Source organism: Rhinopithecus bieti, unplaced genomic scaffold (genome assembly GCF_001698545.2).
Source record: "Rhinopithecus bieti isolate Rb0 unplaced genomic scaffold, ASM169854v2 scaffold_973, whole genome shotgun sequence".
In the NCBI taxonomy this organism is placed as follows: domain Eukaryota; kingdom Metazoa; phylum Chordata; class Mammalia; order Primates; family Cercopithecidae; genus Rhinopithecus; species Rhinopithecus bieti.
The window spans coordinates 413,466-430,780 of NW_016803205.1; the positions used below are offsets into that span (position 1 = coordinate 413,466).

General features: G+C 35.4%; 1 protein-coding gene across 4 annotated transcripts in view; it reads right to left on the reverse strand.

Moving 5' to 3' along the window:
• ERICH3 (glutamate rich 3) overlaps nt 1-17,315 on the reverse strand; it is a 118,070-nt gene that overhangs the window by 18,795 nt on the left and 81,960 nt on the right. For all 4 annotated transcript variants that reach the window (XM_017868976.1, XM_017869003.1, XM_017868987.1 and 1 more), the window contains one exon: nt 6,737-7,186. In XM_017868976.1, the coding sequence (XP_017724465.1) occupies nt 6,737-7,186 (450 nt within the window). The remainder of the gene's footprint in view (nt 1-6,736; nt 7,187-17,315) is intronic.

Below are 17,315 nucleotides of genomic sequence, written 5' to 3' on the forward strand. Positions count from 1 at the left end.
GTAATTCTGTGCTTATTTTGTTTATTTCTTTCTCTTTTCTCCCCTGACTCTCCTACAATTTTACATATCCTCTAGGCCATTTTTCTCCTTTAAAACAATGTAAAAGGGGCAGAACAAAGCCACAGTATTTCTGTCCTGTAATTGCCTGTTCTCCATGGTAAAGCTTTAGATGTCATTGTTGGCCAGAGCAGATGAAAAGAAAATATGCAGAGGAATAAGAAGGAAAGTTCAAGAAATCATACAAGAACTTCAATGTACTGTATATCTTGGGGCTTCAGGGGTTTTGTTTGTTTGTTTGTTTTACAGTACAGGAGTCCCCTTATCTACAGGGTACACAATTCACAACCCCAGCAGATACTTGAAACAGTAGGTAGTATCAAACTCTATATATACTATGCTTTTTTCTATACATGCATCCTTATAATAAAGTTTAATTTATAAATTAAGCACATAAGAGATTAATGACAATAATAATAAAATAGAAAATTATAACTATACTATAATAAAAGGTATGTTGATATAGTCTCTCTCTCTCACTTTCTCTCTCTCTCTCTCTACTCCTCTCTCTCTCTCTGTCTGTCTTATTGTACTGTACTCACCTATTTTCAGACTGAGGTAAACCATGAGTAACTGAAACCGCAGATAAGCAGGTCAACTGTGCTACATATTTTCTAGCCAATAGTATCTGAGGGGTTTGGGCAATAGAAAGGTAAGGAGAAGTAGAACCACTAATACATATAACTTTAATAAATGGCTTAAGTCATGAAACAAAAATACTAGTTATTCTACTTCATGCTTACTTGAATCTTCATTATCGGTTCTTTCTTCCGGGTTCCCAAATGTCAAACATAAATGCTCTAATTTGGTATACATTACATCTTTTACATTCCCTATCGTGTATTCTCAATGACATCTAATTCATTCTCTCTCCTATGCTATTTCAAACAAAACAAATTGATCCCATCTTAAAACATGTTAAGAATCTGAGCAACTGAATATCAGAAGACTGTTTTATCAAGAATTTTCATCTGTATTTTAAGAATGTAAGAAGCCTGTAAAAACACCATAAAGATATGCCCAAGCTTATTCCAAGTTCCTGGTGACCTTCAAAAGCATCCCTGTGCTTTCATCATTTTTGTGTAGCCAGTCGATTATCTTCCCAACAACTCACCATGACAAAATTCATGACTAACATCATCTACCCACACAGTGAAGGTGTTCTTGTGTCATCTTTGACATTGACACATGGCCCACAAAATACCAGGATTAATTACAAACCAAAGACCATAGCTGTTCAAAGACAGTTGCAGAGAATGCTAAAGTTTAGCCTCCATATAGTAGCCAGAATAATCTTTTCGAAACATTCAGATCATGCCATTTTGGGCTCATATCTTTCTAGAGGAAAGATTTCCTAACTCAGAATAAATTCCTTCCCATGACCTATGAGATTCTTCCTCTGACCTCATCTTGTGCTACTCTCTCACTTGTTTACTAGACTCTGTCACACTGGCCTTCTTTCCAAATCCTTCATTCAGCAACTATGCTCCCAACCTGGGACTGTTGCACTTGCGGGACTCCTCGTTCCCTGTGGTCTTTCTGTAGATGACAGAGTGGACTCCCTCTGTACTTCATTCATCTCTGTTCAGATGTCTTATCATTAGAGAGGCCATCCCGAAAATACCACTCCTTCCTCAAACCATCACTCTATTATCCCCTTACCCTGCTTTTATTTTCCTTCTATCACTTAGCCCAGATACCCCATCACATGCTTATTTTCCACTTGGCAGGCATATCTCCCTCCTAGAATATAAAATTCATGTAGAAAGGGACTGTCGTGTTCACAGTGAGAACAGTGTGTGGCATAAAGCAGATCCTCAGCAAATATTTATTGACTGAAGAGGTCTATTAGAACAACTACATGCTTCCACAGGTCATTCAGAAATTGTATTTAGACCTCAACTCATAGCACTTGACTTTCTTGTTCTTTCATCAGGACCAGTTTATCCTGCCTGCCTGATAACAAAATTGCATTTCATTTTAGTTATACCATTATTTAAGTTCAAATTGCCGGGTCAAGCACTATGACTTTTCTTGACTCACATACAAAAATAAAAAATGCTTACTCTCATATGCATTTTACATTATAATTTGCATTAAATATACTACTCTTTATGTCATCTATATTTATGATGTATAAATTAAATTAACTTTACAAACAAAATGTACTTGAGTTATTCCACTATTAGAACATAGTGCCAAGATTGTGTCACAATGCATGACAGCTTAAGCTGAAAGTAACAGAAAAATAAACATATTAAAATAAGACCATGCCCTGTAATACTGGATTAACACCCAAGAACACTGTCTCATTGTAGCTAGCAATTATAATCTTTTACTTTCTGCTTCACTGTGTACTGTATATCTTTTATTCAATTCATCTGATTTGTTGATGGACTGGACAAAGTTCAATTAAATGCAACATACTATAAAACCGTGAGAAGGAAAATATCATTTTATGCAATCAGCCTAAAAGGTATGAAGGCAATGGCTTTACTTTACTCATTTATCCATCGCTACTATGATCTCAAGTAAAAACAATTCAAATTAAATTGTGTTAGCTTAGAGTCTATAAAACATTATTAATTGTATGTGATTTTTAGCCCACAGATTTATTCGTAACATAGGTTATTCTTTTTTTTTTTTTGAGACGGAGTTTTGCTCTGTCGCCCAGGCTGGAGTGCAGTGGCGGGATCTCAGCTCACTGCAAGCTCCGCCTCCCGGGTTTTTACGCCATTCTCCTGCCTCAGCCTCCCGAGTAGCTGGGACTACAGGCGCCCACCACCTGGCCCGGCTAGATTTTTTTTTGGATTTTTTAGTAGAGACGGGGTTTCACCGTGTTAGTCAGGATGGTCTCGATCTCCTGACCTCGTGATCTGCCCGTCTCAACCTCCCAAAGTGCTGGGATTACAGGCTTGAGCCACCGCGCCCGGCCACATAGGTTATTCTTTAACATAATCACAGCTTTTATCCTAACTGAAAAACGATTAAGTACCATACACATGTGAGACATGGTCGTTTACACATTCTCTCAGCCCTCTTTCATTTCTACCTACAGTTCTAGTCAGGGATCTACATAAAATATATACATGTGCATATTTTGTGATTTTATGTGGAATTTTCTTAGAAATTGTTATTCATACAAAATTTAAAGACATTTTGACTTTTAAATCTATTATTTAAAATATTAACAAATTTATTGAATCATTTCCCTGAGTATTTGTATTTAGAAAACATTAGCCACCCAACTGTTATAATTTACTTAGCCTCAGATTTTTGATAGCATTAATCCTTCCACATCATTCTGAATATTATACATGGTCTTTGTTCTGTTTTACCTGTTAATGTCTTGTGCTTTATATTCCCTGACTCTATATTGCCTAGCTTTCACAACCCTCAAATTTTGTTCCTTTGTGGAAGATGAACAATAGAACAAAACTATGCGTTCTTTAAAATAGGTTTTAGAGAACTATTTAAAGAAAATGTGCAGTTATACAATTCTGTGGCAATATAAGAATAACAGATTAGGTGAATATGAAGAAAAGAGAAGTGTGCTTATGTGACAAGACATTCAAGATACAGGGTTAAGTGAAAAAAAGTAAGTCTCAGAACAAAATATATAGTATGTTTCCATCTATATATAAAAATAACATACGTGTATGTATCTTTGTAATATATCATTACATATTAATATATCTATATCTATCTACCTACCTATAATTTCTGTAATCATGCACACACAAAAAAATTGCTATCCACCATTGTCCCTGGAGAAAAAGAGTAGAGGTTGGGCAAGAAAGACTTTCACTTTCACTTTATTCTTGTCTGTTTTGTAATGTTTAAACTTTTAAACCAAACTTTTGTGAGAAAATAGTTTATTAAAACTTTAAAATATCTATAACTTTTGAACAAAATTATGCTTACTGAAATGTATCTTTAAAAAATGTTTATAAATTTGAAATAATTTTAGTAATAAGACACTCACTAAAGTACTAATAGCAATAGTGAAAGCAAGAAAAAATGTAAATGTCCAACTATAAGGAAATGGCTAAATTATGAGAAAACCACAGAATGGCATAACATACAGAGGTTAAATATGTTCATAAAGATTAAAGATGTGAAAAATGATCATGGTCTAATGTTAAGATATAAAGCAGGATATATTTTACAAAATATGAAAACAAAACTTTGTGAATCCTAAGTTTACAAATAAAAATCCTGACCAAATGCTAAAAGGGATCTTCTTGTGTGTAATAAACCTATGAGTAATTTTTCAAAATTACTTTTCTCTATTGTCTAAATGTCATTCCATGTGTATTGTTAATAAAAAATTAATAATAGCACATATATTACAGCTTAACAAAGATAAACAATCCCAAACCTTGCCATCTTGTGTTGAATCCACCTTAATAAAAAGATAACAAAATGTTTTAAAATTATAGATGTTATCAAGTTAAGAACATGGTTTCCCAATATATTTAAGAAAAGTAATAAACCAATACACTTTTCATTTCACAAACTCAGAGAAAAACAAAAACTACTGTTTTCCAGGTGACATGATCATAGTGCCACATTTCTGATATTCTACAGCCTAATTATGACCCTCATTATGTTTATCCTACTTTACAAAAGATGTGCTACTTGCAGAAATTCAGGTAAACAAATATTCTTAGTTTTCTTGAAGCGAAAATTTAAAAAATGAAAAAAATAATGTTAGTGTTTCCTTACTGACCTTTAACATTCTATCATTTTTTATTAGTAGCTTGTCATCTTGTACACCATTTTTCTAGATGACACCTATATAATATACAAAGAATTTCATAATGAAATTCAAGATTCAAAAAAAAAAATATTGCAATTATTTTATTAAAAGGGTTTCAAATTTATTGGAGCTAGAATCTTGATTTATATATGACAAAATTCTTTTGAAGATGTTCAGGGTCTTTGCATTATAATTCTAGGGCAGGGGTTGATGAATTTTATCTCTAAAGTCCCAGTTTGTAAATTCTTAGGATTTTGGGGGTTATTTAACAACACAAAAATCATTCTTGGCTTTCAGGCTATTTAGAAAACAAGACAAAACAGTAATGGTTCAGATTTGGCCCCGGGCCAAAGTTTGTCAAACTCTGTTCTAAAGTTATTTTTGGTAACTTATTCAAAGGTCATATGCATTGCTATACTCCACTATCTAAAACACCTTTACCCTCCTGGATCCCACCTTCAAAATTGTATTTAACCCTTACAGTCTCTTAAATATGTTCTTCATGAAAACTTTCAAGGTGTCCTTTAACAAACAGGACTTCTCTTCCTTTGAAGCCACATAGCATTTTGTAACTTCTCTATTTTACATAGGACTACTAACCTTTGTCTGGTGGTGTGCCAAGGCTTCCACTCAGCATGTTATGTGTAAGGAGAAACCCTCTCTTACACATTTGTATTGACTATGGTGCCTTGTGCATAGTAGAAGATTAATAATATTGGTTGAAGTGATAGATAACTATTCGACATCTTCAATTCCTAGAAGGAGACCTCAGTAGTTTAATAGTAGTTTTTAAGGGCCTAAAAGTAACATAGACACTAAAAATATTCATATGTTGTTAAAATGTAGCTGAATTTTAGTAATATTAAAAGGTGAAAACAAATTTTGTCTTAAAATCAAGAAGAATGGCTCCTGCATTGACAGGGGAGACAGATGAGAGAGAGCAACAAAAGGACTGTGAACCAGTTCCAGGGCACAGAAGGTTATGTGAGAGGCAAGCGTCAGGCAGGTACAATCCAGCTGTCCACAGGACACCCCTCAGCCCTTTCACTCTGCTCCTCAAGGTGAGAAAAGCATCAGACGTTCCATGTGTCTAAGATCTGGGGCCTGATTATCCAGACACTCCTTACTCTTTCCATGTCAAATGAACAATCTTACACACTCAGGATCCCCAGGGATCAGAAAGTAACTCAGTTTCAGAGAAGAACTCAAAGGAAAGTTTGGAATCTTGTAAGAAAATTTTACACTATTATCTAAATCTAAATTCATATTACACAGACGCGATAGGCAATATTTAGAAGTTCTGGAACAACTCTGCCTGAATTCATATCCTAGGAATGCCTCTTTTAGCTGTGTAATCCTTGGTAACTTATTTAACCTTTGGAAGCCACATTTTATTTTTCATCTGTAAAGAAGAGATGATGATAATAGAATGTAACTTAGAGGGAGATTGGGTTTTTGTGAGGATGTGATGAGTTAATATATCTAAGTGTTTAGAACCTTGCCTGGAACATAGTAAGCACCTATTAACATTAGCTATATATCTGAAAATCTATATATAGCTAAAAGCAAATAGTATTTCTACTAATAAATAATCTCTAAAAGCCACACACATCCTTGCCTTCAAACACATATTGTGCTTTATTTCATTCTTGAAATGAAATTCCCATAGGAGGGAATTTACTGAAAATAAGAAACAGGCTGGGTAGAAATTATCAAGTAATTTTTTAAGTGCAAGAGAAGGCAAACAGCAAACTGAAAATACATATATGATTATGTGACAAAGAGAGACACAGGAAAAATCTTGAATCCCTGAAGCATTATCGCAACAGTATTTCCCAAGCTTTGGCGTAATGCATTGACCAAAATCAGCTTCCATGCATGAGCACGATGGCAGCTCAACTTAACGGCCATACTTACCACCTTCCTCCACCCCAGGGAGACCTGCCTTTTTGTCCTTCACCTGAGCAGTGCTTTCTTCCCAAAGCTTACTCTTATCATTTTCCTTTTCTTCTGCAGAAACGTGTTTCCCGGACTTCTCAGATAAACCCTCTGCAATCCTTTGGGTTCCTTTCTCCGTTCTTTCTTTAAGAACATTCTCAAAGCTTTCCTCTATTGGCATTGGCTTGGCCTCCACATCTGCTTTTGTTATCTCTTGGTCTTCAATTTCAATTTCTAAGGATTCCTCAATTGGAAGGTGAGACTTTCTTGGCTCATCATTTTCACTCAGCTCCTGAGAAGATGAACTTCTGGCACTTTCCTCTGTGCTGCTGTCAGCGTGGGCTTCCCTGTCCCCCACTGCAGATTCATCCTCACTGTCACTAGAATAAGGGTGACTTCTAGATGAGGCTGATGAAGGAGTTTTCACATCTACAAAATAATACAAGTGATGACATTGTTGTTCTTCCATAAAGCAACTGGTTTAATTGTGAAAATTATGTTAGCAATTAATCATACTAAAAATTTTAAAATATAGTTTAGTACAGACTTGATATCCATTTCCCGTATAGTCTACTCAGTGGTCCGCAACCTTTTTTATACCAGGGATTGGTTTCGTGGAAGACAATTTTTCCATGGACTGGGGTTGAGCGGGGATAGTTTTGGGATGATTCAAGTGCATTGCATTTATTGTGCACTTTATTTCTATTATTATTACATTGTAATATATAATGAAGTAATTATACAACTGACAATAATATAGAATTAGTGGGAGCCCTGAGCTTCTTTTCCTGCATCTAGACAGTCTGATTTGGAGATAATGCGAGACAGTGGCAGACCATCAGGCATTAGATTCTCATAAGGAGCTCACAACCTAGAATCCTGGGATGCACAGTTCACAATAGGGTTTCTGCTCCTATGAGGATCGAATGCTTCCACTGATCTAACAGGAGATGGACCTTGGGCAGTAATGCCAGCGATGGGGAATGGGCAGTGGCTGTAAATACAGATGAAGCTTCGCTGGCTTCCCCACCACTCACCTCCTGCTGTGCAGTCTGGTTCCTAATAGGCCATGGACCTTGTACCAGTCCATGGCCCAGGGATTAGATCCCTGGTCTAAATCATTGTTAGGATACAGAAAACTTATTGAATTGATGGAATATATGAGTATATAGAAATTTTCAATAGATCACATTTAACTATCAACCATTCCTGATTTTTTTTGTTGTTGTTTTTAGAAAGCCATTTTATTGAAAACCTTTGTAAATATCCACTTTGTTATAGAAAAAAATGAATAATCCTTTGTCTCTTCAACAAAAGCTTTATTTATTTATTTCCTTCTATCACTACAGTGTTCTGTGTGCATGAAACTTAAATTTTTATCTATCATACCATCCACCATCCTAGTATATCTTGGTATCTGGACACAGTAAGATCTGTGTATTTGCCCAGTAAGTAGACAAATATATTTAGGCTACACTTGCATGTGTGTGTGTGCATAGATGGAGATTTTATCTTATTTTGAGCTCTGCAGAAGCAGAAGCTGAGATGAAGATTCATGTGTGAGAAATGTATTAAAGATGTGCTCCAGGAGAACTCTTAAGGGAGTGGGGGAAGCAAGGGAAGGAAGGGCAGAAATCAATCAAGGGAGCTATTTCAAGCCCCATCTCAGCCTCAACCTGATCCCATGGGCACTTCTGAAGTGTAAGCTGTATTAGGATGTAATTTATATTAGGCAGGAGCTGGGCTTTCATACTTTGGAAAAGTCAGACATTGGCTATGGGCCTCCCTAGGGGGATGTAAACTCTCTAGCATTTCCAGTCTGAGGGTGAAGCACCTCCAGTAGTCAGGGCAGTCCTCTGAAAAAGGTGAAGGGAGCAGAAGATGGGCAATGGGTGAACAAAGTTGGTAAGAGATTCTGGGACATCTAGGCAGTTCGACGACAGGGTGCTGCAGATATGCAGTCTAGAAACTTACGGTAGCCACAACTGGTTTATGTACTACCTAAAAAGGTTTTAACAATTTCCAATAAAGTACCATACACACTGAATCTCAATAAGGAAGCTGAACAGCATAAAAAATCACTGCATACATTGCTATAGGCCAGAGAAATAAACAATCTTGCTTTTCTAACCAATAGGTCTATGTTTGTAATTGTTTTTTCATAAATATACTTTCAAATAAAATATCCTACATTTAAACGCTGCCTATTTTTTTTGTCTTCTCTGTACTCCTCACTGTTTTTTCTGTTTCTTTATTTCTTTCAGTTCCATGTGGCAGCCACACCAATAGCTGTAGCAGCTAGTGCAGAGTTTAAGAGAAGAAATAACTGTCTTTGCCCTTATCCTCTTCTCTCCAAGCCTCCAGTCCTGCCGGCTCTCCATGACAGGTCTTAGCATTTTAAATATAGTCTCAGAGACATATCAGAGTTTCCACAAAGATTTGAGAGATGCTACACAGCAGTAAAAAACAAACTCAAAAAGCCTTTAAGCAACAGAGCCCCTAAGTCTAATTCCATTTGCTTTTATCTCCTGATACCTTGACAAACACCAGATGACCACTATTTTTCAAATAAATTACACACTCTAGCTACTCATTCTTTATTCTCCATTTTATAAAATCTGGCTATGCCGTGTCCCCGGTAGAAAATGTAGCAGATCAAGGAGAGTTCTTCCCCATCTTATTTGTATCTGTTCAGAAACTTTAGGGTCTCTGAACTCCCCTTTCCCTTCGGGGTCTTATGTTTCTTCTTTAAAAAAGAACATCAGTTCTGATTTATTAGCAGTTTAATCAATGGCTTTCATTAATTACATAGTTAGCTAGGACTCAATGTTATACTCATTCTGAACTCCAAAAATATATCTACCATCTGAATATGGAAATGATGACTCCTACTTTTGGCTCTGAGAGTTGGTCATATAATTTTTAAAATGAGTGCTCCTCTGCCTTTCTTTAGTAGCTTCCATTAATTGTATTATTTCATTTCAAAGGGCTGAAATATACTCTGGTTCAAGTTTGAGTCAGTCCTTCCGAGAAGAAAGATCAGGAGAATGAATGGCCTCCAAGTGGCCAGAGCACCTGACCTCCCATACAAACTCATTTCAGTTTTCAAATTTCTCCCTAACCTCATGCTATAATGTAGTTTCACTCTCATTTCTTTCTGTCATTTACATACACAGACACTGGGGTAAGACTTTGCCTATAAAAAAGCTAAAATAGCTTCAGGGTTATGGAATAGGATTTTCAAAACTAATTTTATTTATTCTCTTAGAAATAAAGCAAATGCTTATATTAAAAAAAAAAACTTTCAGAGCACATATGTAAATTTGCTTTGTCATTAGGAGGGAAAAATTATCTTGCAAGCATATTGATAAACAGCTATGCCTCCTACCCAATTCCATTTGTTTGTGTATTCCCTTCTGGTAGTGATGCTGTAAGAACCTGCTTTTGCTTGTTTTGGCAAAGAAAAGATCTGCACTCATTGCCTGAGGTCTTGGCCGAAGCCAGCAAGTTTGGTGCCATTGTTCCATGTCCTAAGCAAGATCTTTGACTTTTCTCTTTCCACAGTCAGGAGCTCTCCAGACCCTTCTTCCCTTTTCATGTCATTGGTAACTGTTTCTTTCTTTCTTTTTTGGCATCACTATAATTAAAATCTTGTTTGACACAGCACGAGGTTGAGAGAAAATGACATATTCTTCTGTATGACAAAGCCTGATGTCCCAGTCACAGCTCAGCTACTTAATAGTTTCTACTTTGGTTATGCTATTTAACTTATCTAAGCCTCTGTTTTCTTAACTGTAAAATGGGGATAATTCTACTTGTTCTCCTTACAAAACTGTAGAAATTACACGAGAAAAATATTTAATCTAATCAGATGAAATCATTATAGTCTTTTTTCCTCTGTGATGTCATACATGTAGTATATTCTAATAAATTTCTCTCTTGTAGTTTCGTTTTTGTGATATTGAGTGATATCACAGCTACCATGATAAAGATAAAACTAATCATGATTATGTAAACCAAACCATGAAATAGTACTTTACAAACATCTCACTTAATCCTATGGAATAATAATTATCTTCTATTTTGAGATCCAGAAAGAGAGGTCCAAAGAGGTTCAATAGTACCCAATGTCCATTAGCTAGTAAGTAGAAAGTTTTTGTAAATGCTTATTTTGTAACGATACACTGCAATAAAACCAAGACCCTTCTATTTGCTAAAAGACTTTGGGACAGGAAGTACTCACAGCCACGGACCCGACATTGCTCTTCTTAGCTAACTTTCCACTGTTACCACTCAAGACTGACAGACAGGAAATTGTTCTCTTTCAAAAATCAGAACTCATGAAATGTGTAGTCTGTCCTCGCATTTTATCTCTATTGGTCATTATTAATTTTGTCCACCACTCTAGAGCGCAAACTCCATTTAAAATATTCCGAGGCACAGAATATGAATACAAAGCAAAAGCAAAAGCAAAAGGTAGCAATCAAAGTCTTCCCTAGTTTATTTATAACATTGGTTATCATGCTATTTTATGAAACTATACATGTTATTCAGTTATTTACAAATAACTATGGAACACTGTGGGGACACTCATAAAAATGGGGTGTGTGTGTGTGTGCGCACGTGCGTGTATGCTTTGTATGCCAGCAATCCTCACTGTTTATACTGTCTGATTGCTACCTTGATACGCCTGACCAAGGGCACCGGCCACACACACATCCAAAGTCAACACCAGTCCAGCAAATCCAAGATAAAGTCTGCTCTCCCTCCTCATAACTGAGGTTCTGAGTTGTCCTTCACTTTCCTTCCAACTTACATAGATTCATTTGTCCACTAAATATATATTGAGAACTTCCTATGTGCCAGGCAATGTTCTACAAGAAAACAGAAGCCTTGGTCCTTGTTTCTACCTATAATACACACTCAAAACAGAGATTGACTAATTATCCACCTCTTTTCACATGAGGGCAATAGATCCACTGCACATGTTCATAAAGATATTGGTTCACTCTAACAGTGACTGCGGATAACTCTCTCAGAAACTATTGCCACACTCTTATTGCAATCAGTAGCCAAATTGTTTTAAACCAATGACAAGACCTGACCTCAGTTTTCAATCACTTTCTCACCTGCTAGCAAGGAGCATAATTTTACCACAGTTTAAATTCACCATTTCCTTAATTAGTATCCTGATTTTAACTACTTTGTTTTTGGTTTATTAGCTGAAAGCACATACAGAAACTGCAGTTTAAGTTCACAAACTAAAATGAGTAAATTAAATTAAAAATTTAAATGATCTCAGTGACATAACCATGGATCCCAACCCAGTGGATCCAATAAGCTTTTCAACTCTAATACCAACCAATTCTCTCCTTCCTATTCCTTAGTGCAAGAGTTCACAGCAAAATCTGCATATGTGCTGATCTTATTTTCTTCAAACTAGCCATGACACATGAATTTATATATCCTACTATTAGTTGTATAAATAGTTCTGTCTTAATGATATAAGTTCATGAAAATCTGTTTATATTATATGTCAGTTCAATCAATATCTTCATGTACAGTAATAGCGAATTAGATAAGTGTTTTATACTCAATAAATATTGTAGGATGAATCTGTGCTTAACGAAACTGAAAGTATAAATTATCAGATTCCAGCCATGAACAGTAACTGGTTTTTGTCTTAACAGGGAACATATGCCCTCATACTGATAGTTATTATTATCAGTTGAAATGTCTCAAATCATCAATGAGATAAGTATATGTAAGAATACATATTCACAGGTAAATGCAGATATAGTAGGAGGAGAATAAAACAAAATAAAATGTTCTCCATATTTATCTTAAATTTCACTTTCTAAACATTAAAATAAATTATTAAAATATTTATAATACACACAAATCATGTGTCACATTATGCTGCATACATTATTTTCATTCATCTATTGATCTAGTCAATCAGCCCTTCATTCACAAGAGTTCACTGAGTGTCTACGTAATGCCTTTGTTTTCTACAAGGCAGATTCAAATTGTAGAGAAACAGTTCATAGTAAAGTACTTTTGTGTGAATTAAAGGATGGTTCTACATTTAAGTATTCACCTGAAGTTATGCCTTCCTACTTCGACAATTGAAAAGTGACTATGGATTGGGGAATTATTACCATTAAGAAACATATAAGTTTGATTGACCAAGCAAAAAAATCACACATATTATAGTCTTTAATCAGAAACCAACTATAATATTCCCATAATCCTCTCTGATCCAAGAAGCAGACACATTACACTGAAGTCCAAGAGTGCATCTCACAGCACATAGAATTTCAACACAGGAGAAGCCTCCACCCCTATACTTCTTTTCAAACCCATATTGAAGCCTAAAGATTAAGGATGAGATTATTAAAATCATAAGTCAATTAAGTAGAACATTAATGTGATTCCGAGACTTCAAAAGTTTATAAGGTTTACTTCTTCAACAGACTGAAAAATAGCACAAGTGAAATTATCTTTCTTACCAGAAAAAAAATACTTCAAGTCTTAATTTCTTTTTTTCACATTCTGGGAGAAGTCTCTTCTCTGTCTCTTTATCTCTACTTTTATCTCAATCTGTGTAATCTTTCTCAAAAGGAGCTAGTCTTTTTTCCATTACTAATTTTTAAATTTATAATTGACAAATAATTCTTTTATATATTTATGAGATACAACGTGATGTTTCAATGCATGGACACATAGTATAATGATCAAATTGGGGTAATTACATATGCATCACTTTAAGCGTTCATCATTTCTCTGTGGCGATAACATTCAAAATCTTCCAGCTATCTTGAAACACATATTACATTGTTATTCGCCATAGTCACCCTACTGTGTAGTAAAATACTAGAACTTATTCTTCCTGTCTAACTGTAACTTTGTACCCGTTGACCTCTTACTCATGGACACTATCATCCAAACTGTCCATAAAAGTATATTCTCAGCCACATGATACTTTTCCCCTCAACCTTATAACATTCATCTATGACAATATATTTTCCACTGGTGAATTAGTGCCTGGGGTTGCCAACACAAATGCAGAGAAAAGGAAGCTGTCGTTCTTTTTAAATGATAGGAAGTCTCACACATCATTCCTAAACCAGGGTCCTCTCTTAGTCAGCTTGCAGCCAGTAGCACTCTATCACTCATGGGCTGCTCAGCACAGTGTATTCATCAAGGCGGGTCGACGCAATTGTTAGCTGGCAGTTCAAATGGGGCCGACTTGTCACAAGAGTGACAGCCTGGGCAATTGTTTGCCCTCTGGGAACAGGTGCAGGCAGGTTCAAATGAAATACATCCAAATACTAACAGCAAGATTCTTAATCATGTCAATAAAAAGGATGTACTGGTGTCTGGGATTCAGTGGTCACATATGCCTCTCACACTTTTGAAAATGAAATGCAGTCTGGCTTTTCAACAGAGTATTCCAAGGAATCCATCATGTCATTATCATTTTTAATACATGCTACTCGTTCACTGGATAAAATCTCTAATGCTGATACTCCACATACTAAAAGGCATGTTTATGCCTTGAATAACACAAAGGCAAGTTATCACAATAAAGGAATGGAAAATAAGAAAGTCTGATAATGGAGTAAAAAAAAAAACATAATCAGCAACGAGATTTGATTTCAGAACGGCACTGTTTTGAAATACCAAGCATGCAAAAGAGCCCTTTAAAAGCGTAGCTTAATAATATCATTAATGAAACAACAAAAGAAAATAGCCAGCCAATTTAAGTTTAGCTCTTAAATTTCCCAATATCCTTGAACCAGCTATATGTTCTTACAGTTTTCATTGCATATCTATTTAAAATATTATATATTCTGTATCTATACAATGTTGCAAATTATATAATTTTTCCATTGAAAATTCCAATAACCATAAAGCATAAATGTAGCTAGGTATCATGGCACAAACCAAAGCATCTTAGTATTATTGGTGTTAGCATTCAAGTACTTGCTTAATATTTAAAAAATATCCTTCGAGAAATCAGCTATGTCAGAAATATGCAGAAGATTGAAACTAAACCCCTTCCTTATACCATATACAAAAATCAACTCAAGATGTATTAAAGACTTAAAAGTAAAACCCAAAACTATAAAAACTGTACAAGATAACCTAGAAAACACCATTCTGGACATAAAACCTGACAAAGATTTCATGATGAAGATACCAAAAGCAATTGAAATAAAAATTGCCAGGCGTGGTGGCTCGCGCCTGTAATCCCAGCATTTTGGGAGTCCAAGGCGGGTGGATCACGAGGTCAGGAGATGGAGACCATCCTAGCTAACACTGTGAAACCCCATCTCTACTAAAAATGCAAAAACATTAGCCGGGTGTGGTGGTGTGTGCCTGTAGTCCAGCTACTCGAGGGGCTGAGGCAGGAGAATGGGGTGAACCTGGGAGGCAGAGCTTGCAGTGAGCCAAGATCTCACCACTGCACTGCAGCCTGAGCCACAGAGCAAGACTCCGTCTCAAAAAAATAAAAAAATAAAAAATAATAAACTAAAATGACAAAGGGGACCTAATTAAACTAAAGAGTTTCTGCACATCAAAAGAAACTATCAACAGACTAAACAGACAACCTACAGAACAGGAGGCAATATTTGTGAACTATGCATCTGACAAAGGTCTAATATTGAGAATCAATAAGGAACTTAAGTTTAAAATAAAAAGATAACCCCATTAAAAAGTGGCCAAAGGACATTCCTTTTTAAAAAAGGAGAAATGCACATGACCAATAAGCATATGAAAAAATTTTTAACTTCACTAATCATTAGATAAATGCCAAAATCAAAACCACAATGAGATACCATCTCACACTGTCAGAATGACTATTATTAAAAAATCAAAAAATAACAGATGCTGGCAAGGTCATGGAGAAAAGGGATGCTTATACACTGCTGATGGGAATGTAAATTAGTTCAGCCATTTTGGAAAGCAGTTGGTGTTTTTGCAAAGAACTTAAAACACAGTTACCATTTGATCCAGCAAATGCCATTATTGAGTATATACCCAAACAAATATAAATTATTCTACCATAAAGACAAATGCATACATATGTCCATTGCAGCACTATTTACAAGAGCAAAGACATGGAATAAATCTAAATGCCATCAACAGTAGACTGGATTTTAAAAAATGTGTTACATATACACTATGGAATACTATAGACCCATAAAAAATACTATGCAGCCATACTATTCCATTACATAGAATACTATGCAGCCATGAGATCATGCCTTTTGCAGCAACATGGATGGAGCTGGAGGCCATTATTCTGAGTTAGCTAACACAGGAACAGAAAACCAAATACTACATATTCTCACTTAAAGTAGGAGCTAAACTTTGCATACATATGGGTACAAAGAAGGGAACAATAGATGCTGGGGCCTACCTGAGGGTAGAGAGTGAGAGGAGAGGATCAAAAAACTACCCATTGGCTACTATGCTTATTACCTCGGTTACAAAATAATCTGTACACCAAACCCCCATGACATGCAATTTATCTATATGACAAAACTGCACATGAACGCCTGAACATGAAAGTTAAAAAAAATCAGCTTTGTGAGAAATAAGAAGTACACACAGTCCTAGCTTTTACAGTGTAATTAATTTGTGTTACTAACTTGTGTAACAAATTAGAGGGCAAAATTTAACATACCTAAACAATGAGTGAAAACTAAACTATTGAATGATGGGTTTTTATAAAATATAGAGCTCAATAAAGACTGGTGATGTAGATGAGAGTCATGGGAGAAGAGAGAGATGTGCTAGAACTAAGCAAACCATCTTAGAGTAGATAGGGAAGTCCATCCAGGGAGGAAAAAGCTAAAAGTTGATCATAGAAACTGTCCATTTTCTTCATCTTAAAAACAAAATTTAAAAAACACAACAAAGGCTAGAGACTAGGATAAAGTGAAGAGCTCAAGATAAATTTATCTAAAATGCATATTTTTAAGGCAACACAACTCTTTTATTGGGGAGATTTGCTTTAACTTTAGGTAAGTGGGTATTTTCTGATTTTGATTATTTTTTCTCCAAAATGCAGGTTCCAAAGTTGGGTAGCATTTTCATCTTGATTCCACTGCTTTCTAACTGTGTGACTTTAGGAATTACCTAATATCACCATTTCCAAGTTTATTTATTTATAAAATGGTGATAAAAGAAAATTGTCTGCATTTTAAGGTTGTTTGAGGTAACTGAGATAATTCATATAAAATATTTAGCATAGGGCTTAACACTTTAAATGGTCTCAATAAAGAGTGCCTAGTATGTGACCTATTGCATTATCAATTATAAGATACTTTTCCAAACATAGGATTCCAATTAGTTATATGCAAACAGTGTTCAATGTTAAAGCTTATCTATTGCTGTCAGTTACTCAATAATTACAGGTCTAAATGATTAAAGCTTTCCTTCCAAGGAAGAACCTAGAACTGCCTAATTTTTTCTCTGTTTGAGCATAAAAAATTATTCTGTTTTAGAAAAATCTATTTGATTCCAGAAAGCAAGATGATTATAC